Source organism: Mytilus edulis, chromosome 6 (assembly GCF_963676685.1).
Source record: "Mytilus edulis chromosome 6, xbMytEdul2.2, whole genome shotgun sequence".
In the NCBI taxonomy this organism is placed as follows: Eukaryota; Metazoa; Mollusca; class Bivalvia; order Mytilida; family Mytilidae; genus Mytilus; species Mytilus edulis.
Window position 1 is genome coordinate 90,583,469 of NC_092349.1, and position 19,259 is coordinate 90,602,727.

General features: G+C 30.9%; 2 protein-coding genes across 6 annotated transcripts in view; one reads left to right on the forward strand and one right to left on the reverse strand.

Moving 5' to 3' along the window:
• Window positions 1-4,529, reverse strand: part of LOC139528877 (carboxypeptidase D-like) — a 35,537-nt gene extending 31,008 nt beyond the window's left edge. Inside the window, exons 1-2 of one of the 4 annotated variants that reach the window (XM_071325112.1) lie at window positions 4,457-4,529; window positions 3,242-3,366 (exon numbers count right to left, since the gene is read on the reverse strand). The gene's annotated coding sequence lies outside the window, so the exon portion shown is untranslated. The other 3 variants (XM_071325109.1, XM_071325113.1, XM_071325110.1) reach the window with 3 other exon arrangements.
• LOC139528876 (serine/threonine-protein kinase NLK-like) overlaps window positions 4,491-19,259 on the forward strand; it is a 44,476-nt gene continuing 29,707 nt past the window's right edge. For both annotated transcript variants that reach the window (XR_011665713.1, XM_071325108.1), the window contains exons 1-3: window positions 4,491-5,209; window positions 7,124-7,253; window positions 13,645-13,700. Coding sequence is in view for 1 of the 2 variants with exons in the window: in XM_071325108.1 (XP_071181209.1) it covers window positions 5,028-5,209; window positions 7,124-7,253; window positions 13,645-13,700 (368 nt within the window). In the remaining variant the exon portion in view is untranslated. The remainder of the gene's footprint in view (window positions 5,210-7,123; window positions 7,254-13,644; window positions 13,701-19,259) is intronic.

Consider the following 19,259-nt stretch of genomic DNA (forward strand, 5'->3'; position numbering starts at 1 on the left):
AATACATTTACTTAACAGTTGATGCCCCATGCTTTAAACATTTATATTAAAACTCATTATAAATGCATCATTTAATTTCACTATTTATAGGGCAAAGTATACTCAATCATATTGCCTTCAAATGTATATTTAAATTTCATCAAAATAAGAAACAGATGAAATAAAATGTACATCGATATTTGAAAACAGAGAGACACTGGATCCAGAGGTCAGTTCTCTTTTAATTTGAAAATCTCCCTTGAAAGAACAGTCTTGTGAAAATCTGCACTTTATGAGATACAACTTAAGATGTTTCTCCAGTATAAGTCATAGTTTAATTTTTCGAAATTGTTAAATAATGTTGAACGATTATTTGTTAACTATAAACATATTGTCAAATGTGACTAATTATTTGTTTTAGCTCATTAATACAATGATTTATTTGAATGCTCTATAAAACAAAATAAAAGAGCAGAGTTCCAATGTGCTCTGTGTTGCACTTATTCTATATTTTCAAGAGACATACATAAATTAGGCCGTTAGTTTTCTCGTTTGAATTGTTTAACATTGTCATTTTGGGACCTTTTATAGCCGACTTATATAAGGTATGGGCTTTGCTCATTGTTAAAAGCCCTACGGTGACCTATAGTTGTTGATTTATGTGTTATTTTGGTCTTTTGTGGAGAGTTGTCTCATAGGCAATCATACCACATCGATAGGCGAATCCAGGCCCCCCCCCCCCATTCGTGGGGAAAATTTTGTTGATTATATAGGGAATCATGGAAGCATGACTAGAGAGGCCCCCCTTTAGGTCAGTCAGCGCCCCTCCTCCCCTCTTGATAAAGTAAAAATATCGATTGCATAATCCTTTAAATTACAGCCTAGAAAATTAAAGAAAATAACATTGTATTTATATAATTCTTTAGGATTACATAATCTAAATCTTTAAATAATGTTTTAAAAATACTTTGATATAGATAACATTATACAATATAGATAGACATTACGTATTATTTGTTTTTACAATCCATAAAGATGGTTATTATAATACAAAACATAATTCTGTCTTCATTAACAATCATGACCCAATTCTTTTAGTGTAATTTCATCCCCCCCCCCCCTATACTTGCTATTTGAGGCATAAAACATGGAGAAATACCTTTAGAAGGGGTATAGAAAAACTGTCAAGTAACACACTGTCCACAATAGGGTTTATATTTGTAAACACAAATCAAAGAAAGAAAATTGTGGTTTCGGTTGTCATGGGTCATGCCACACATTTTTAAACTAGATACCCCACTGATGCATGTGATGATTGTGGCCAAGTTTGGAATAATTTGGCCCAGTAGTTTCAGAGGAGAAGATTTTTGTAAAAGTTAACGACGTGGGACGCGGGACGCAAAGTGATGGGAAAAGCTCACTTGGCCCTTCTGGCCAGGTGAGCTAACAATCCAAACATATTTATAATCTTAAATAACTAAAATGCTATAAAAGCACATTTCTCTAATTTTAAAAAATATGTTTTCTTTCATTTTTATGTTGATAAGTGAATAATTGAACAAATCTTGTGTATGGACACAGATGTATGACAATGACATATCTCACTCATTACAATCTCAATCTTTTTCAATTAAATTAAAAACATCCAATCAAATTTTAGTAACCTTAGTTCTGAGTATTTTGAGATGGCTGTTATTATTACAAATATTACATTAAAAGTCAGGATGAAACATTGTAAGTTATAAAAATACATTGTCATATTTTAAGGACATGTCTATAAATTGTTTTATTAATCTAAACTATTTCATATATTTTTACAATACAATGGGAGACAAATCATGTTTAACAATTTTGATTTTTGATCAATATAGATTGTCTCCCTTATTTTAGAAAAATAAATTTAAGATGAATATCATTCTATTTATCAATTTCAACTGCAGTTAAGATTTGTTTTCTTCTGTAGAAAATACTATTTTATAAACAAATAGAATAGAGAATGGAAAAGGGGGAATGTGTGAAAGAGATGACAACAGAAAACAGCTCATGGCCAACAATGGGTCTAAATGCAGCAAGAAAATATTACACCCAGGAGCAGGCTTCAGAAGGCTGCATATATATATTTAAGTCTCTCACAACTGTTATAAATGTGATACGGTCTTTAGATCAATACATGTATTTGTAAAAAAAAAAAGTGTTGTTCTATTGATTGATGACATAGGTAATTGGAGACACTCCTCCCAGAAACATCTTGCCTTGAAACACCCTGCAACATAGCTTTAGTGAACAAGTCACATCAAATGCTCCAACATAAATATTAGGTAAAGGTCAACCCAAAATCTCTGAGAATGTTTTTTTCTTAGTAGCAATCTATAAAAAAAATTAGGATGGCATGCTTTCACATCTGTGAGAAAGTGATCTATAGAATGGTTTTACATTAACAGGTTTAAGTTCTTATAAGCTTGCTTTCAGTTATTGCAAGTATTATGTGATAACAGTATTATTTAACATTAAAGTGTGTTTTTCTTTATTAAAGCATTTTTTGTTGTTGAGTTTTTGATATCTATCATACTTTTATCCTAGACCTCAGTGCTTTTCTTGTATTGTTCTAATTGTATTTTTTATTTATCTTTTGATAGTCAGCTGTTGTGAGAAGTATATACTCTGTGGGAATCAGATCCATATTTTACCTACGATCGTTTGTAATTTTTGAGTAGTTTCTCTTCCATTGATTTCAATCTAAGATATATACCCAGTGACGTGTGTGAAAAAAGTCAAAGTGAACATTTAGGTCATATATTGACCTATAATGGTTTACTTTTTTGAAATTGTTATTTGGATGGAGAGTTGTCTCATTGGCACTCACACCACATCTTTCTATATCTATTTGTGACTGAACTAGTATTTTCTTTCCTTCTCTAATTAAAAGTATTACAGTAGTGGTCAATAAACTGGTTCCTCTTGCGTGACTGTGTGTGTCAGTGTGATTATCATGATGCTGATAGATTATCAGAGTTTAAAAACGCGAAAATGGAACAATATCTACAGGTCCAATTCTTACAAAACGTTTTTTTAGTGCTTGACATGATATTCATTTGCTACTTGCTAGTGCTGTTCACTTAGCTTTGAACTGTATGTATTGGTCCTCTTTGGTGATTTCTGATTTCCCCGCTTTTCTGAGTAGCCACCTACATGTCTGTTGTACACACATTAAATGTTAAATTTGTGTTACATATCTTCCACTTACAATTAAAACTATACATACCAGTTTTAAGGCAATAATCTTCTGTCTAAACTCCACATTACATAAGGCTCTCCAAGAATCAATGATCTGTTATATATAATGATGCTACATTGATCACTCAGTAGATGCCCTATCTTTAAATCAATCTAAAAATATCAATGAAATCTAATTTTATCTGATCAATTATTCCACATCTACATGGATCTATAAGTTCATTAGTTGTAACCATCTTTCCACAAGATAATTCAACAACTTTTCAAAATGGATACAATTTGCAACATGAAAAAAATAATAAAAAAAATAATAAATTTACAATTTTCGTAAAATCATTCTTGAAATTCATAGACTAGTATCACATCTTACATCTGAACATTTTTTTTTTTATTTTTCCCAATCCCTGTTAATTCTGCCCCAAAAAAACTTCGTTAAAAATCATGAAAAAAAGGAGGATGTTTTCCCTTACATGCATGACCCATCACCTGGAAAATAATTATGATTACTGACTTGATATTTATATACACATATATTTTGTTTTTATTTACACATTCCCATGTATTTAATATAGTTTAATAATAACTTATGCCAAAGCCCTACCCCCTCCCCCCCTATCTCAAATTTTGTAAGTCTGTTTAAAAGTCTAAAAATGAAGAATTTTTCCTTCCTTTTCTACCTCTTTTGAAGTTCAAACAACAATTGGAATGTAAGAAAAAAATCATAGTGCTTAAGGCTATCTTAAAAAAATGAATTAAGTTCATATTTAATTTCTCAATCATACTATTGAAAAACAATTTTAATCTCCTTGAAGTTCAGTTTTATAATTTTTTTTATTAGAAAAATAAAAAATTCTACAAAGTTTAGAAATTATTCTTTCATTAATTTTTCAAAGGATGGATTTTTTGCAAACATAAATGTATCAAAAAAAATAATAATTTTGTCTTTATTAATTTTTGTCTTTTTTTTCCATTCAATAAAGTTTTATTAAATATTTTAATTTGTACAAATCCATCAATTGAGCTTCATGATAGTTCAATTCGACAAATACATGAACAATTGTCCAATTAAACAATAAACAGATAATTATCAATAAGTAAATCCTAATTAACCAATTATACTCCATGTCATAAGAACATTGTTATTTTCCCAGTGTTTTTCAACATTTGTGTAATTGAAATTATCCTTATTCGGATTACGTGTATATATATTCGTAGGATGAGATTTTTATGACGTGATCAAAACATGAATAAAGAAAACAAGGCTTCCACAGTCTACATCAGTCCTTTGTCGTCATGATGATCACTTCCGTAAAAAGAAATAATTAGTGGGCGTGTCTTTCACAAACACGTGCTTTCGGTTTGACATATTGTTGAAGTCCTTCTTCAGTTACCGGACATTTTAAGAAAGTATGAGTCTTAAATGGATTGTATTATTTTGAGATTTTGATAACAACTATCTTAACATTTTTCATTGATTCCTAGATGTTTCGCTAGTGGATAATTGAAAAAGATTAATTAAATTTTACTTTTCTTTTCGTGACCTACAACAGACAACATTGCATTTTGGGAAAGATTGAAGCGTTGTCACGTGATTTCTTTGTGTGCCGTACTCGCGTGTGAGTCAGAACCCTGTCACCAAATAACACGAAATTATCTTTATGTTTTGGTAAATTTATATAAGATTTCAACACCAAACTCTCCAGTTAATTCGGAGAGTCATTAGTGAGTGTGGATGTATCGGACTTAGAAATGCAACAGTGAAATTTGAGCATTCCAAGCGTTTTTTTCGTGCAGGCAGTGTTCGTGGGGTTGTAATGGCAGTGGTTGGACATAGACACGCGAGGCATATCATGGCTTTTCAAGGAGGGGCACCACCCGCTCCATCTCAGCATGCAATCCTCACAGCAGCAGTAGCTGTCCCATACTTTCAGGTTGTTCCTCCTCAAGACGTACAACCCGACCGGCCAATCGGTTATGGGGCTTTTGGTGTTGTATGGTGAGTGTATATTTCTTTGTTCGTCTCGTGCAAGTCTGTTCATAGAATATTTTAAACAAAGAAATAATAATAAAATGTTCATTTTCATATTATTCAATTAGTCAAAATAAAAAAGAAACGGGTACCGTTCATTGCCTCATCTTCGTTTCAACTTCTTTGTTCTTGAAGTAATTTCTTTGTGACATTGTCACAAAATCAGCTGATTGTTCGTGACAATGTGAACACAATTTACCTTTTTACAAATAAAGCATTCCATTCATAATTTAACTGGATTGATAGATAATTGTTATCAATTAAACTTAATAGAAAAACGGTATAAGATACAAATTAAAATTTATATGAAATTATCTTGTACGGACAGGTGAAATATATTTTGGAATTCATTTCATTTGATGTGACTTTATATTTGATTAGTAGACATGAACTTAGAGAATTTGTTTTTGTTATGAATTAAAGATATGTTGGTCATTAAAAATAGTTAAGTATGATCCACAGTCAACTTTTAGCTTTTTGTAAACAATAATAGTTTCACAAAAAAAATATCAAAACATCTTGGAAAAAAAAATTCCAGGTTTCAGTTCACAGTTGTGGTCCAATTGTTAACCTTATATATCTATCAGTTTTAAAAAGAAAAAAATCCCATCCAGCTCACACAGAAGTTAAACATATACTTATATTTTATAGGATGTTCAACATGTTCAATGTAAACAAATGAAAATAAACAAAAGGGTATTCAAGATACATTGTCATGAATGTGGTCACTTTAAACTATATACAATCCAAAAAGAAGCAAACAAAAAAACGATCGTTTTAAAAGAATATGTTAATTTGAAGCATTATTTTTAACAACCCCAGCTGTCAGATACAATACTTGAAAAAGTAAAACGAAAATCTTTTTTAAACGAGACCTCATGCCAACTTCCTTTCTGTAAATTGGAAATTGTCTTAAACTACATATAAAATACCCATTTGTAAGTATATATTGATGCATTTGTATAGTTATGGGTAATACTACATGTTTATTATGTGTGACATGCACAAGTATTACTCAAGAAAATTGTGCTACATGTACATGTACCACATTCCTACATTATTTGTTTATGAAATTTTTATTCAAAAATCAAATCAGAACATGCAATCTGATTTTACGATTAATCAATTAAGTTTTCAAGTCAACTCTTAACCCTATCTTAAGTCTTAAATTGATATATTACATGTTACAAGAAGAATATTTTATATCTGAATTTTGTTGCGTTGTATACGTAAAGACAATTTAAATGCACAGAAACCTTGATGTTAAAATGTTGAACTTGTGATGAAAAGACATTAGTTCTAGGTGACTGTCCATAGTGATCATTGACAACTTTTAACAGGTCAAAAAAGTCATTTACATTTTATTCATAGAAGTTAATGACACCGAGGTAAATGACCACAAAAATTTCATGTCAAATTTTAACATGATCTCAAAATGTACTTAAAAAAGATAGATACTTTTTATATAGTTTTGATTTTAAAAGACATCGATATCAATATTGAAATTTGTAGTTGATACGGGTGAAAAAAGTATAAACAGTTGGTTGTTTGTTGTACAGAATTGATTCACATGACTGTGTTGTATGGTTGCTGTCTTTTTGACATTTATTCTTCATCTCATACAAAAGATTTATAATTCGCTTTGCAATTCCTGAAAATTATGACACATAAAGTTTGTATGAAAAAAATAATTGTATGATTGCTGGTGACTTTCAGTCTACTATTCATAAGTTCGTATGATGTGGATGTAAATAATTATAATCTCTTCCAAAACGAGCAAAACATGCACAACAAAGTCAGCTATGAAAGATCACAAATTTGAAACCATTCATAAATTTTATAATTTGGTCCACCATAATTGAAAGTTTAATCTATTTATAGGTCAGTGACGGACCCAAGAGATGGAAAGCGAGTGGCCCTGAAGAAAATGCCAAGTGTGTTCCAGAATTTAGTCTCCTCCAAGAGAGTATTCCGTGAACTGAGAATGCTTTGTCACTTTAAACACGACAACGTAAGTACAAGAACATGATGAAGATTTTTCAAAATATATATATATACCGTACATGTAAATCATCATGTACAAGTAATGTATTTAATTTATATAGTTCTAGCAACTCAAATCATTGCTTTGATTTGTCAGGTCTTTCATTATTACTCATTTATGCACAGCTTTGTAAAAGTTAAAATAACATAAAAACTGATCTCTGCTCGAGGAAAATTGGAAATTGAAGTCCATAGTCAAATAGCAAAATCAAATTCTCAAACACTGCTACACACCATACGAATGTACAACAACTATCTTATTCGTCAGTATTCCTGACTTGTAAGTGTCTTGAAGGTTTCCGTTATCTGCAAGGAAACAATTTTTTTTCATTCAGTAAATTTTTCCACTTTGGGGGGTTATTTTTCTACTCTTGAAATTTAGTACATTCCAAGTATAATACAGTTTTGTATAATTTTATTTTGAGTGAGTCGAATGAAGTAGTAATTTGACAGATATAAACATGCTTCGATCGTGTTTATAGATAACAATATTTATATACTGCAGCTGCAATCTAAATAGGATACAAATAACTCGCATATACATGTATACATGACACAATTTTTCCATTTAAATCTAGAAATGTTTCATGTCATAATATTGTATAACTATAATAAATCTAAATATCAGCACAACTATTAAATTTCCGCAAATTTTATCTTCCCTGTCAGGATTCGAACTCTTGCAGACAACCCCGCCTGCACAAACATTAGGCCACCTAAGCTAAACGAATAATTCAGCTTTCAGTGGCATAGTGTTATCTTTCCTACTCAGTAGAAACTAGAGTTGTACCACTGTACTTTTAGAAAAGGATTTTTCTGAAATTTGTATTAACATTAAAGACAAATCTGCTATTAAGACTATTCTTGCAACTTAATTCTAGCTTTTAGATGTATAACATTGTTGAGAATAGTGACCATGAGATGACCCTTATCTTCCCAATCAACACTAAATTGACTCCTACAATATAACCCAATAGACCTATTGATCTAGTCTCAGTCTAACTCAGCCACTAATTTCACTAAATATATCAATATTGGTCAAGATTTTAAAAACTTTTTGATATTCTTGCTATGACCTAGTTTTGTCTGAGATCTTTTGTTTTTATCTGAGATGGAATTGATGATGTACATTTCTCACTGAGCAGCTGTTCATATAATGTCAGATTTCATAGTTAATCATATGATTTGTAATACACATAGTTCAGTGTGAAGACAATTTATCCATCATTTCTCCTGTAGAAACAGATGCATTGAGGAATGTCTGCCTCAGTATGCATATATCTGCATATTTGCACTTGCTTTGCACTTTTTGGAGTGTGCCTGTTCAGAATGAAATTTCATTATGTTGACAGATAACATATCCAGAAGGACATTTTTAGATTCCATTCTGTGTTTTTGTTGGCCAAAGATAATTTCACATTGACATCTCACAGATTCAACTCTTTTAGAACCAGCTTCAATTTAGCATACATGTACACCTTGATTTGGTTCTGCCATAAATTTGGCATAAAACACCTAACTCCACTTGTTTTTTTTTACATTTTCAAGGCTTAATTGCCGTTTGACATGTCAGAATAACGTTACATTGGATCTCTGTTAGACAGCCATGTCAGATCAAGGTTATATTTTACCTACCAAAATTACAAAAAAATTATATATTTTATCATTCAAGTCAGCGCAATTTTATTGTTCAATTCAGCTCATCATGCTCGTTTCATTTCATACAGACCATATATTCACTCAATTTCTGTAACATAATGTTTGACCCACTGTGGGAATTATGTCAGTACTATGATGTAACCTAAACCTTTCAGGAAAAGGATATGAGTACAGCTAATTTTGTCATGAAATATTTAATTGATTCTATATTAATCCATGAAGTGTGTAAATTCTTGAAGCTCTATGCTTTTCAAGAATGAGGGGAAAATCAAATTTATTTTAGCCTTCCTATATCCGTCCCACCTGTCGTTCAGACATTGTTTATATATCTTGGCTATGTCCTGTAGATTGTGTCAGGATTTCTAGTGTGTAACCAGCAGATTTAGGTTCTCAAGTTCTCTCTTGTTATTTTTTTCAGTATTTTATTAGTATTATACATGTACTTCTAAAAATTATTGTAAGAACAGTGATAAAAAAAACATTTTAAAAAGTTGATAATTCCTGGTACTAAAACAGATTTTGAAAGCCGTACTTAATGTGATTCTGTAGAGTAAGAAGGAAATGTTCTCATATGACCGACCCTTCATTGTTGGTAAAATAATACCCTCCTGCGGAATAAATCGGTTGTCTCTAAAAGGATTGATTATCATTGTTTGTTTGTGTGGATCATGAAATATGCAGGTGAAATTTGTGCCCATATTGTCTGTCAGAGCTTGTTTGTTGAGAGATTGGATGTGAATTGTATTCTTTGTTTAGAGACAGCGACAGGTGTAGGCTGACTATGGCTGTAGACTATCAGTCACAGTCACCATATGTTGACAGAGTGAGAGATAACCCACCCCTGTCCAGACCTGACTTTACCTGTACAGGTACGCTCACCACCTTTTATTGTTGTAAACATTTGACCTGATTGTGTATTAATAGAGGATTCAATAATCAGTTAGTATTTAAATTAGTCCCTGTTGACTGGCACTTAAAATGATTAAGTCATCAATGTAGTGGTATTATGACAAACCTACTCATTTCTTGGTCTTTCTTAATAGTCAATTGTCCGTAGAATACAGAAACCACCTACATGTATCAACCTACAACAGTTATACTCAGAAGTCTACCCTCTTTCTAGATAGCTTGAGTACAAAGGAAACTTGTCCTCAACTTAACTTTTGACATGTACAATTTATACCTTCTATAATACTTTTGAGTCAAATTTAAGTATTATTAAAAAAGAATGTTTTTGCTACCTAATCTTTTCTTGAACTGTAATATAATAGAAATCTATTGTGAGGAGTTTTTTTTCTCGCTAATCTGGTGTTAACAGTCAGAGCTCAGACATAAATAAGTCTGAATCTGCTTTTAACTCATAGAGGTCTAAACTTGTAAGTTTTAGGATTTGTCTCCCTTTAATGTCAGACAAATTACGACTTGAATAAGTCCAATATTGTTAAACAAGAAATAATTGACCAGAATAAAAAAGTTGCAAATATCGACTCCTACAAGTCGATGAGTGATCGAAATTGGTTAACTTCAAGACCCACGCATACTTATAAGGAGGTCATGCATCTAAATCAAATAATGACAACATTGAAAGCCAATGCTTTGTCTTCTAAAGAAAAATATGAATGAGAGTCTAAAAAATCGGAGATAATGTTAATTAACCTTACAATGCAACCACCTGGAATCACACTTAATGAGGAAAAACATCTGTGTTTAGTAAGGATGTTCAATTAAATTATTAAATATAGATAGCTCAAGTCCTTGTGAACTCTCATACAGGTTTTTGCTGTCATAGGTGGTGTAGTTTGGCCACAAAGTAACATTAAGTTTTTTCACCAACATAAATAGACCTAAACAAGTCTGTCATTTTCTGACTTAGATAAGTCTAAAATTGAAACTACATTTTTATAATAAATACATGTTTCGACTTATTTAAGTCAAAAACAAAAATCGACTTGTTTATGTCTGAGCTCTGACTGGTTAAAGATTAGAGATCCAATGTCAATCGGTTATCATGGTTATAGAGATATCTATAAAAAAATCTTTAATTTGTACTTTTTCATTGTAGTTGTTGTAACAATATTTTTTTTGTCTATCTAAACCTGACTTGTTACAATAATTTCTCCTGCCCCCTGGCACCAAAATCTACCTGTACATGTATGTAACAAAACCTTACCAATTTGCTCTATTATATATTTTTCAAATGAGGTCTTGAATGAACAATCTAAATTTTATATTTTCAATTAGTTTGATAAACATGATAAACTAAAGTCTGAATGTTTTTCTGGCCAATAATTAATAAAGATGCAGCTTTTATGCATGTCCATTCAGTGACAACAATGCCTCAATTAAAACGAAAAAGAGCATAAATATATTAGACGTATCTGTTATAAAATCAATTTAATGTAAAACTGACAATATATAGCCATTTACACATGTATCATATCGCATATGATATACTTTTACTGAGATCACATGACAAATTACACCAATCGTATTGATCTGATTGATCATATTCTCTAATGACATCTAATTGTATTAGTAATTGTATTATTAATTGTATTATTAATTAAATTGATAGTTCATTAATAATGCAGTCATTTGTTCAGAGTTCTTTTGATGTTGACTATTGAAATCTCATGATGATAAATTAAAGAAATATTACATTAATAGAATTGCATAAAAGTCTGAAAGTACTAGACATAGAAATCTATCTTTCAAAGACAAAATGTAATGAACAATACCTCAGTCAACCAAAGAACCTGCAGTTCATCTAAAATGAACATGTGTTTTAGTCTATGTTAGACTTCTCTAACACAAACTATCAAATTGAAGCAGAGTTTGTACATGAGTTGACCAAAGACTCGAACAAAACATTTGAAATATTTATTTCCATGAGAGAGAATCAAGAATGCTGATCAGGTCACCTCAAGTTGTCAACGGAACTAACTGGATCCACTCCCATTTTTTATCTCATTAAATGTTAAACTTGTGGTTAATAAATATAAATCATTAATCAACATAGAAATCGCTCAGTTGTGAAATATGTATAATAATGAATAAATGTAGCCAGAAATTATTTTCTGTATAATCATCTTGTCTTCCCCAATATATAAATTATAATGGGAGGGAATTAATTGTGTGAAGTTAAAGCCTGTAAATTTATTGTACCTATATACACCCAGTTAAATATAACACCTGCAGTCGGCCAATTCTTAAAGTAGAAAGTCTGTCAGATTTTCTATCACAAGTAAAAAGATTGATTTTAAGATTTTCTATCAGAGAATCAAAAGATGAATAAATTGTAATTATTTACCTGTACAGGTGAAAAAACAGCTGATAAGGTCACCTTTGTTGCTCTAGACATTTCTCTTTTATAGTTATCTTTACATACTATTAATTTTCCGTTACTTTTTGTTCAAGAATGATTTGAAAATACATGTAATAAACAGCGGATAAAGAGAAAAATGCTAAAAGCAGAGTTTTGGCTTCAAATTAAAATTGAATGCTAAAGTGTTTTGTAAATATGAACTGTTTGTTTTTGTCTAAGCTTTTCTGTAGTGAATCAAAAAGTCAAATAACTAACATAAAAAGCACCCATGTTTTGTCCAAGGAAAATTCTAAACAGAAAGTCAGAAGCTCAAACATATCAAGCAATGGATGATAACTCTATGTCCTATACTTGACAGGCTAATGCTCTGTATCTAGCCTCACTGCTATAATTGATAATAATGGTTGTCTGGTAGCAAATATTTCATGCATAATAAGTTCTGAGAATTGTACAGATTGCATGTAACTAGAACCTTTCGTCCTGATTTATTTCTGATTTCCGAACTCTAAAAACTTAAGTCTCTTAAAATTAATTAAAAAGTTCAAAGGTCAACTACATTTTGACATTAACATTAAACAGCGAAAGTTTAACAATGAAAATCGATTTCTTTATTCAGACTTAAATGTAAATTATTAAACTTTATTGGATTAAAAAGTCATTATTTTATAATAGATATTAACGTTTCAATCTAAATTGTATTTATTATAAAACGTAAAATAAAATAAAATATTATTTGAACTCCGCTGTGGCATACTGTGTTCCCTATCTACACACAAGAGGTTAACCTAATGGAATTCAACATTTTTATGACGGAAAACAGACAGAGATATAAAAATTATACAAAGTCTTTAAGAAAAGTTTGTTTGAAGTTTACGTTTACATGTTGTTAAATCCCTAGATGTACAAGACATAAAAACCTCAATACATTTGCTGTGTCTGTGATGGGGAGAATGTCTTGTTAACAGGTCTTTAAGTGCTTATAAGTCAACATTGACCTCAATCCACTCTATTCTAAACTGCAAATTGTTTTACTGTGGAGCATTTATTTTCATGAGTACCAATTTTCGTGGTTTTTGTTTTTTTGTGGCTATTTGATTTCTTATAGTATTGAGAAAGTCTGCATATATACATGATATAAGCCTATATAGAAAATCTGCATTTCAATTTGTGGTTCAACCGTACCCTTGAAAATCCATGAAAATGATATCCTACGAATAATGAACAATGCACAGTATGTAAGATTCAATGGACATGTAGACAGTTATACTTGTAACATATTTTATACTGAAAGAACATGTACATCATCATATCATATAACAACCTTGCCTTTAATGATACATGTATTTCTCATCTAAAAATTGTTTTTATTTTTCAGGTATTATCAGCACTCGACATTCTACAACCACCTCACATAGATTTCTTTCATGAAGTGTATCCTTTTTAATAAAACCTGCATATATATGTATGATCTATAGTGATAACTACAGTAAAGGTTTGTGTGTATATTTTTATGAATAGAAAGAGATAGGTATTCAACAAACTTAAGAGAAAGAATCAAAGATTGCTTTGAGGTCTGACAATCTTTTGCAATTTGTCAGTGTCCCCTCGGCCCATGCAAGTTCTCCTGAGGACGGTTAAAAGTCAAAACAGTATCAAACCATGGCCTAGGCAATCTCACCAAAAAGCTGGCTTATAAATGTCAAATAATTTTTGGACCAATGTCAATGATATTATAGAGTAAGACATTTGTAGAGTTAACTTTGTGACTATTACAACACTTTTCTAAGATAAGTACATCATGAAATATTCCAGGTTTGCACCTGTCCTTACAAATCAGGTAGCTCAGTATGATAAGTTCCATCCAGGTCAGTTTATTTTAATGGGAACAGTACAGACTGGTTTCCTTACAGTATTGCTGACTTTACATTTTCTTTTACTTTAATGGTGTTATCAAGTCATTCAGAGGGATTTACATTTATAAGTATTTTCCTACTTCTTTTAACATATAGTTCACATTATCTTTGTACTCAAAAACATATTACATAATGTCAAGTATACGTTTATTTCTTTTAACCAATAATAGTTACATTTCCCATTGCTAACTTAATTTTAAACTAATTTTCACTATTACCGTCTTGAAGCGAGGTAGAAAAAATTACCATATTGAATATTTTATAAGTTCTTAACCTAATTATATGTACCAAGAAACAAATTACGGCTGCACTTTGCCATAAATCTCAGCAAATGTATTTGGTCTTGGTTTGAAATTCAATTGAGGACCAAATTGCTTTTCCATATAGACATTTTAATGGTATAATTATTTTTAAAGTTCACTCTGGAAGAATTTAATTCATTCTTGTTATATTGAAAAGTTCGCGTTAGGTTCTTAATTGGAATTAAATTGTGTGGTATTTGATATAAATTGAAATTTTGTTCTATGATGTCATTTACGCGGATTGACCTCAGGTCAACCTGTGTTTAAACCATTCATAAAAAACATAGGAGATTCAGGTCTATAGATGATCTGCCCCTAAATTCCATAAATAACAAAATCATAGAGAGTACATGTATGTCATATTAGACAACTATAAAAAAGCTGCCAAAGTTAAGTACATGTAGATATATATGGTTTTCAAAGTATGTATGAAATACAGTTAGTAAGGAGATCAAAGTCCATGTTCATTTAGACCTGACACCATAAGGATTATAGAATTAAATCTTAAATAGGATAAAGGAATGTTATAAAAAAAAAACATCTTTATGATCATTACTAAGATTACTGTAAATTCAGAAATTATTTTGTGCATTATTGAAAAATGGACCAAATGCAAGATTTATAGTTGTGATATAGGAAAATCTGCATACAGAATGCGAGGTCTTATTATTGAGATCATCACCAAGTCACATTATTTATATGTATAATAACCTGGCAATAATTTCTGAATTTCCCGTACTTATCAGCTGTTTATGAATGAGATGTACATCTATTTATCTGTATATGATATACGTAGTACTTAATCAGAGGTGTCAGTCAGTAAAACCATTGTATCAACGTGTACCGTGGACATCGTAAATCGTCACTGTATATTTCAGTGTAAGAATTTACCTATCAGAGGTAAATAAGGTACAATGAATGAATATAAACAGAAGATAAATAAAGTTATCGCCTATTTATTATTGTTATCTGGTGGTATTCCGTGGCTTTGTTGATTGTTATATGTTGTGACTGACGGTACAAGGGACTATTGCAAACTTTTACTGTAAAAGTACTGATTAAATGTTGTTCACTTCCCTGGAACAGAGTCCACATTTATGGTGCATGAATCCATTTTGATAAGGTCCAGATTTATGGTGCAGGGGTCCATTTTGATAAGGGTAGTGTAGCAACCATCGAAAGGAAAATTCCCATTTGAGTTGTGTTGTTCAGACATTTTTGTGTTCCTTTTGATAGCACCCATAGTTTAAAGGTCAATTCAATTGTTGTATTCACAATGTTTCCTAATTTACCAAAAAACAGTTGATTTGAAAATAAAGATGCTACCTGTACGGAGATATAAGATTTGTCAATTCTTAATTCAATTTGATACAATGTACATTGTGAACTAACCCAAACATTTAAATTTTATTGCTTTAAATTTTTTCATAATTTTTTTTAAAAACTGATACATATTATAAAGATTTAAAATTAATTCTGACGACCCGGGACAAATTTCCCTTTTATTAATTTAATTCTAATTTTACATTATTTTATACGAAAAAGCCATCTAAAATGTTATTTAACCTGTAGGTCGATCAGATTAAGATCTATACTACAGGTACATGTATACTGTTACTTCATTCATTATGTAGTATAGCCAGGTCATGAACTTCGGTCTAATAGTATCAAGATATCTATCCTACAAGTGGAACATGTAATTGTAAATACGTCAATTTAATGGCCCTTTTATATATTCTAACAGGAGAACTTGTTATAGTTCTAACAATATGGGCTCTAGTTCTATATGTACAATATATAAAGTAGTCAATAGCAGAATAAAACAGTTTATGATATCCAATATGTCAACATTTCTCTCCTGTCAATTCCGAGTATACATGCATGAACTAAATTACTACATTTACAAACTATTTGGAAGCACTTACAAGTCCTATTACTATTTATAGCTAGTTACTGCATACTTGGGTGATACAATTAAAAATCACTTAATTTTGCTGATATTAAAATATAATAAAGATTTCTCGTTTCTCTTGGCCCAAATATATACATGTGTATCTAAGGCACTAAATCCCTAGGCTTGAACCTCTCATCTCTGTTAAATTGTCTGGTAGATTGTCCAAACTGAATAATAATGTGTGCCACTTAATTAGCAACATTATAAGTATATCAGCTCACCTGAAAATGTTTTTTTTTATCATCTTTCAATAATTGTAAAAAAAAAATACAAAATTATGAATTCAGAGAAAATTATGAAGCAACATTGAAGAATCCTCCTTGTTAATTTTGTAAACATTATTTCCCATACTTGATACAAATTTAATTATGTTAATCTTGAAAGTCATTATCCATATTTGCATAAACAACCTGCTCTGTAGAGATGTCTTGTTTTGAAGCACATTAGTCGATGGCCTTTAGCTATCTTTAGGTTCGCTGACCCCTAAGTCACCAATGTAAATGATTGCCGAGATCAATTAACTGGCGAACGCTATCGGATTTCTATTCGACACTCTTAATGTCATATGTCCTCCCTTAGTAAGCTGTAGGTGAAGGTCACGCTTCATTTGAAGTCAATTTCATCGTGTGTCCTACCTCAGGGTGAAATAAAAGTCAGAAGGTAACAGCCCTGTCTGACATTATAGGGTGGAAACTCATGTCCAACCTGTAGGGTAGCTAATTTGATAGTTTCTATAACAATTGTATGCAGTTAGAAAGGTCACCAGGTCAAAACACTCAACCGTAAAGATTGCTGACCAAAAGAAAAATAAATATTTATAGAAATTATTTACAAAGGGTTGCTGCATGCCTATTTGTAACTCAAAATTATTGGCAGGTGCTTGGTACAGAATTTAAACACAAACTTCATTAGATGTTTAGAGCTTTACTTTCTGAGACCTAAAATTATTTGAGTGAAAATGAGGCAGTTTACAAAGTATGCACCTATTTAAAAGAAATTAAAAAAATGCACTTCATTTATACAATATTCTTTTACATGGAAAATACAATTTTTTCCCTTATAATTGACAAAACTGTGTCAAATATGTCCTCTGAAAAATAAACAATATGAAAATAAATGAACCCCTATAGATACTATTAAGTGATGTACAGGTGTATATTTCTCATGAAGACAAAAATTCCTCAAGTTTTTGTATCTTTTGTTTTGGAAATACTGAGTGGCCTGCAAGAAGCAATTCAAATAAAAACAGTTCTGCTTGAAATGATATAAAATAGCATTGCATTCTGGCATATCTGAAACCCAATATTTATTGAGATACAGTTTGAGTGATGTTCTCTTGTAATTGCACATCTTGCAGTCAGGTACAATGAAGTGAGGCGTAGTATCTATATGACTACAGATCCCTGAAAAAATACAGTCTAGACGCCATAATTAAATAGAACACCTGAATTATGTACCATTTTTTACCTTCAATTTACTAACAGTACAAAGGTTTTAATGAACAGTTATGTCTATTGATTAGGATTTTAATGGCCAGGAATTTAGAAAAGTGAAAATTTCCATAATGGAGACAATCAGACATATAAGGCATGATCTTAAGGCTATAAATCATAGATAGATTATAACATCTTATGGACAGACAGAAATAATGGTGGACTTTTACAAATTGTGACTTGGATGTAAATTGTCTCATTTTCACTCATATTAAATTTTCTTATAGGTCTATTAGAAAAGAATATATAACTGATTATAAGATAAACCCATGAAAGTGTTAGCGAGAATGGGTGTATATTTACACCAAATTATGTCAATGCTATATTTGTTACTTTCATTAAGTTTGGAGGGGAAAAGGGGGTTGGTCTTGCACATTTTAAGTTTTTTTTAAAGCATGATAAATGCAGTCTTAACATAGATATATTAAATGGCATTATGGTATAAATTGAAGTTGAACATTTGTGCAATAATAACCATTTACAGCTACCCATGTCAAAATATCTGGACAGATCTATCACTGTTTCAGATATTTACTTCCTAGTGGTAAGAGTTATCAAAATGAAACCTTTTTATGTTATGACCTCCGAAGTAACTAAATATAGGTTTTTCAATTGCTTTCCTTGGAAGGAAGTTTAACCCAGGTTCAAAATAAGATCAAGGGATGTTAACTTGTTAAGTGACTAGCTGTTTATAAAAAAAATCTTCTAAAAGAAATTTGAAAAGAAACCAGAGTTATCATGGGAATAATTTTTATATATAGCTAGATCAGTCTGAGATTGCTCCAAGCATTTGAGGACCTGTTTGGAACCTGTTTTGACCAGAAAAGTAACCAAAACAAGTATATATTTGAAAATCACAGTTATAGTAAAAAAATATTATATCACACAGAAAACTCAGAAGTTTTCAGATCAAAAAGAAATGGACTTGCATTTAACACCAGTGGTTCATTTGACACCATATAAAGAGTCTAAGGCATTTACCCATGATAGAAGACAGATAGAGAGAAAGGGGAATGGAATGATTACTAAGGGGAATCCCATGTTTCAAGACAAGTTTAAACAGGGGAATTGGATAATTTGATTGAAGTTATAACAATAGATAAATATGTGAAGTGGAACACAAATATCTGTTGTACTAAAATCCATGTAGTAATAACCTTCAGCATGTTAAGTGTCCATCATTAGGTCATTTAAGGTGAATACACTTATCATGTATCAGTCTTGCATGTATTCATAGAAAATGTACTGAAGTATAAGATTGTCCGTAGTGAGTGTTTTATGTACATGGTCAATCAGTGGTGCCCAGACCTGTTAATATTCAGGCAGAT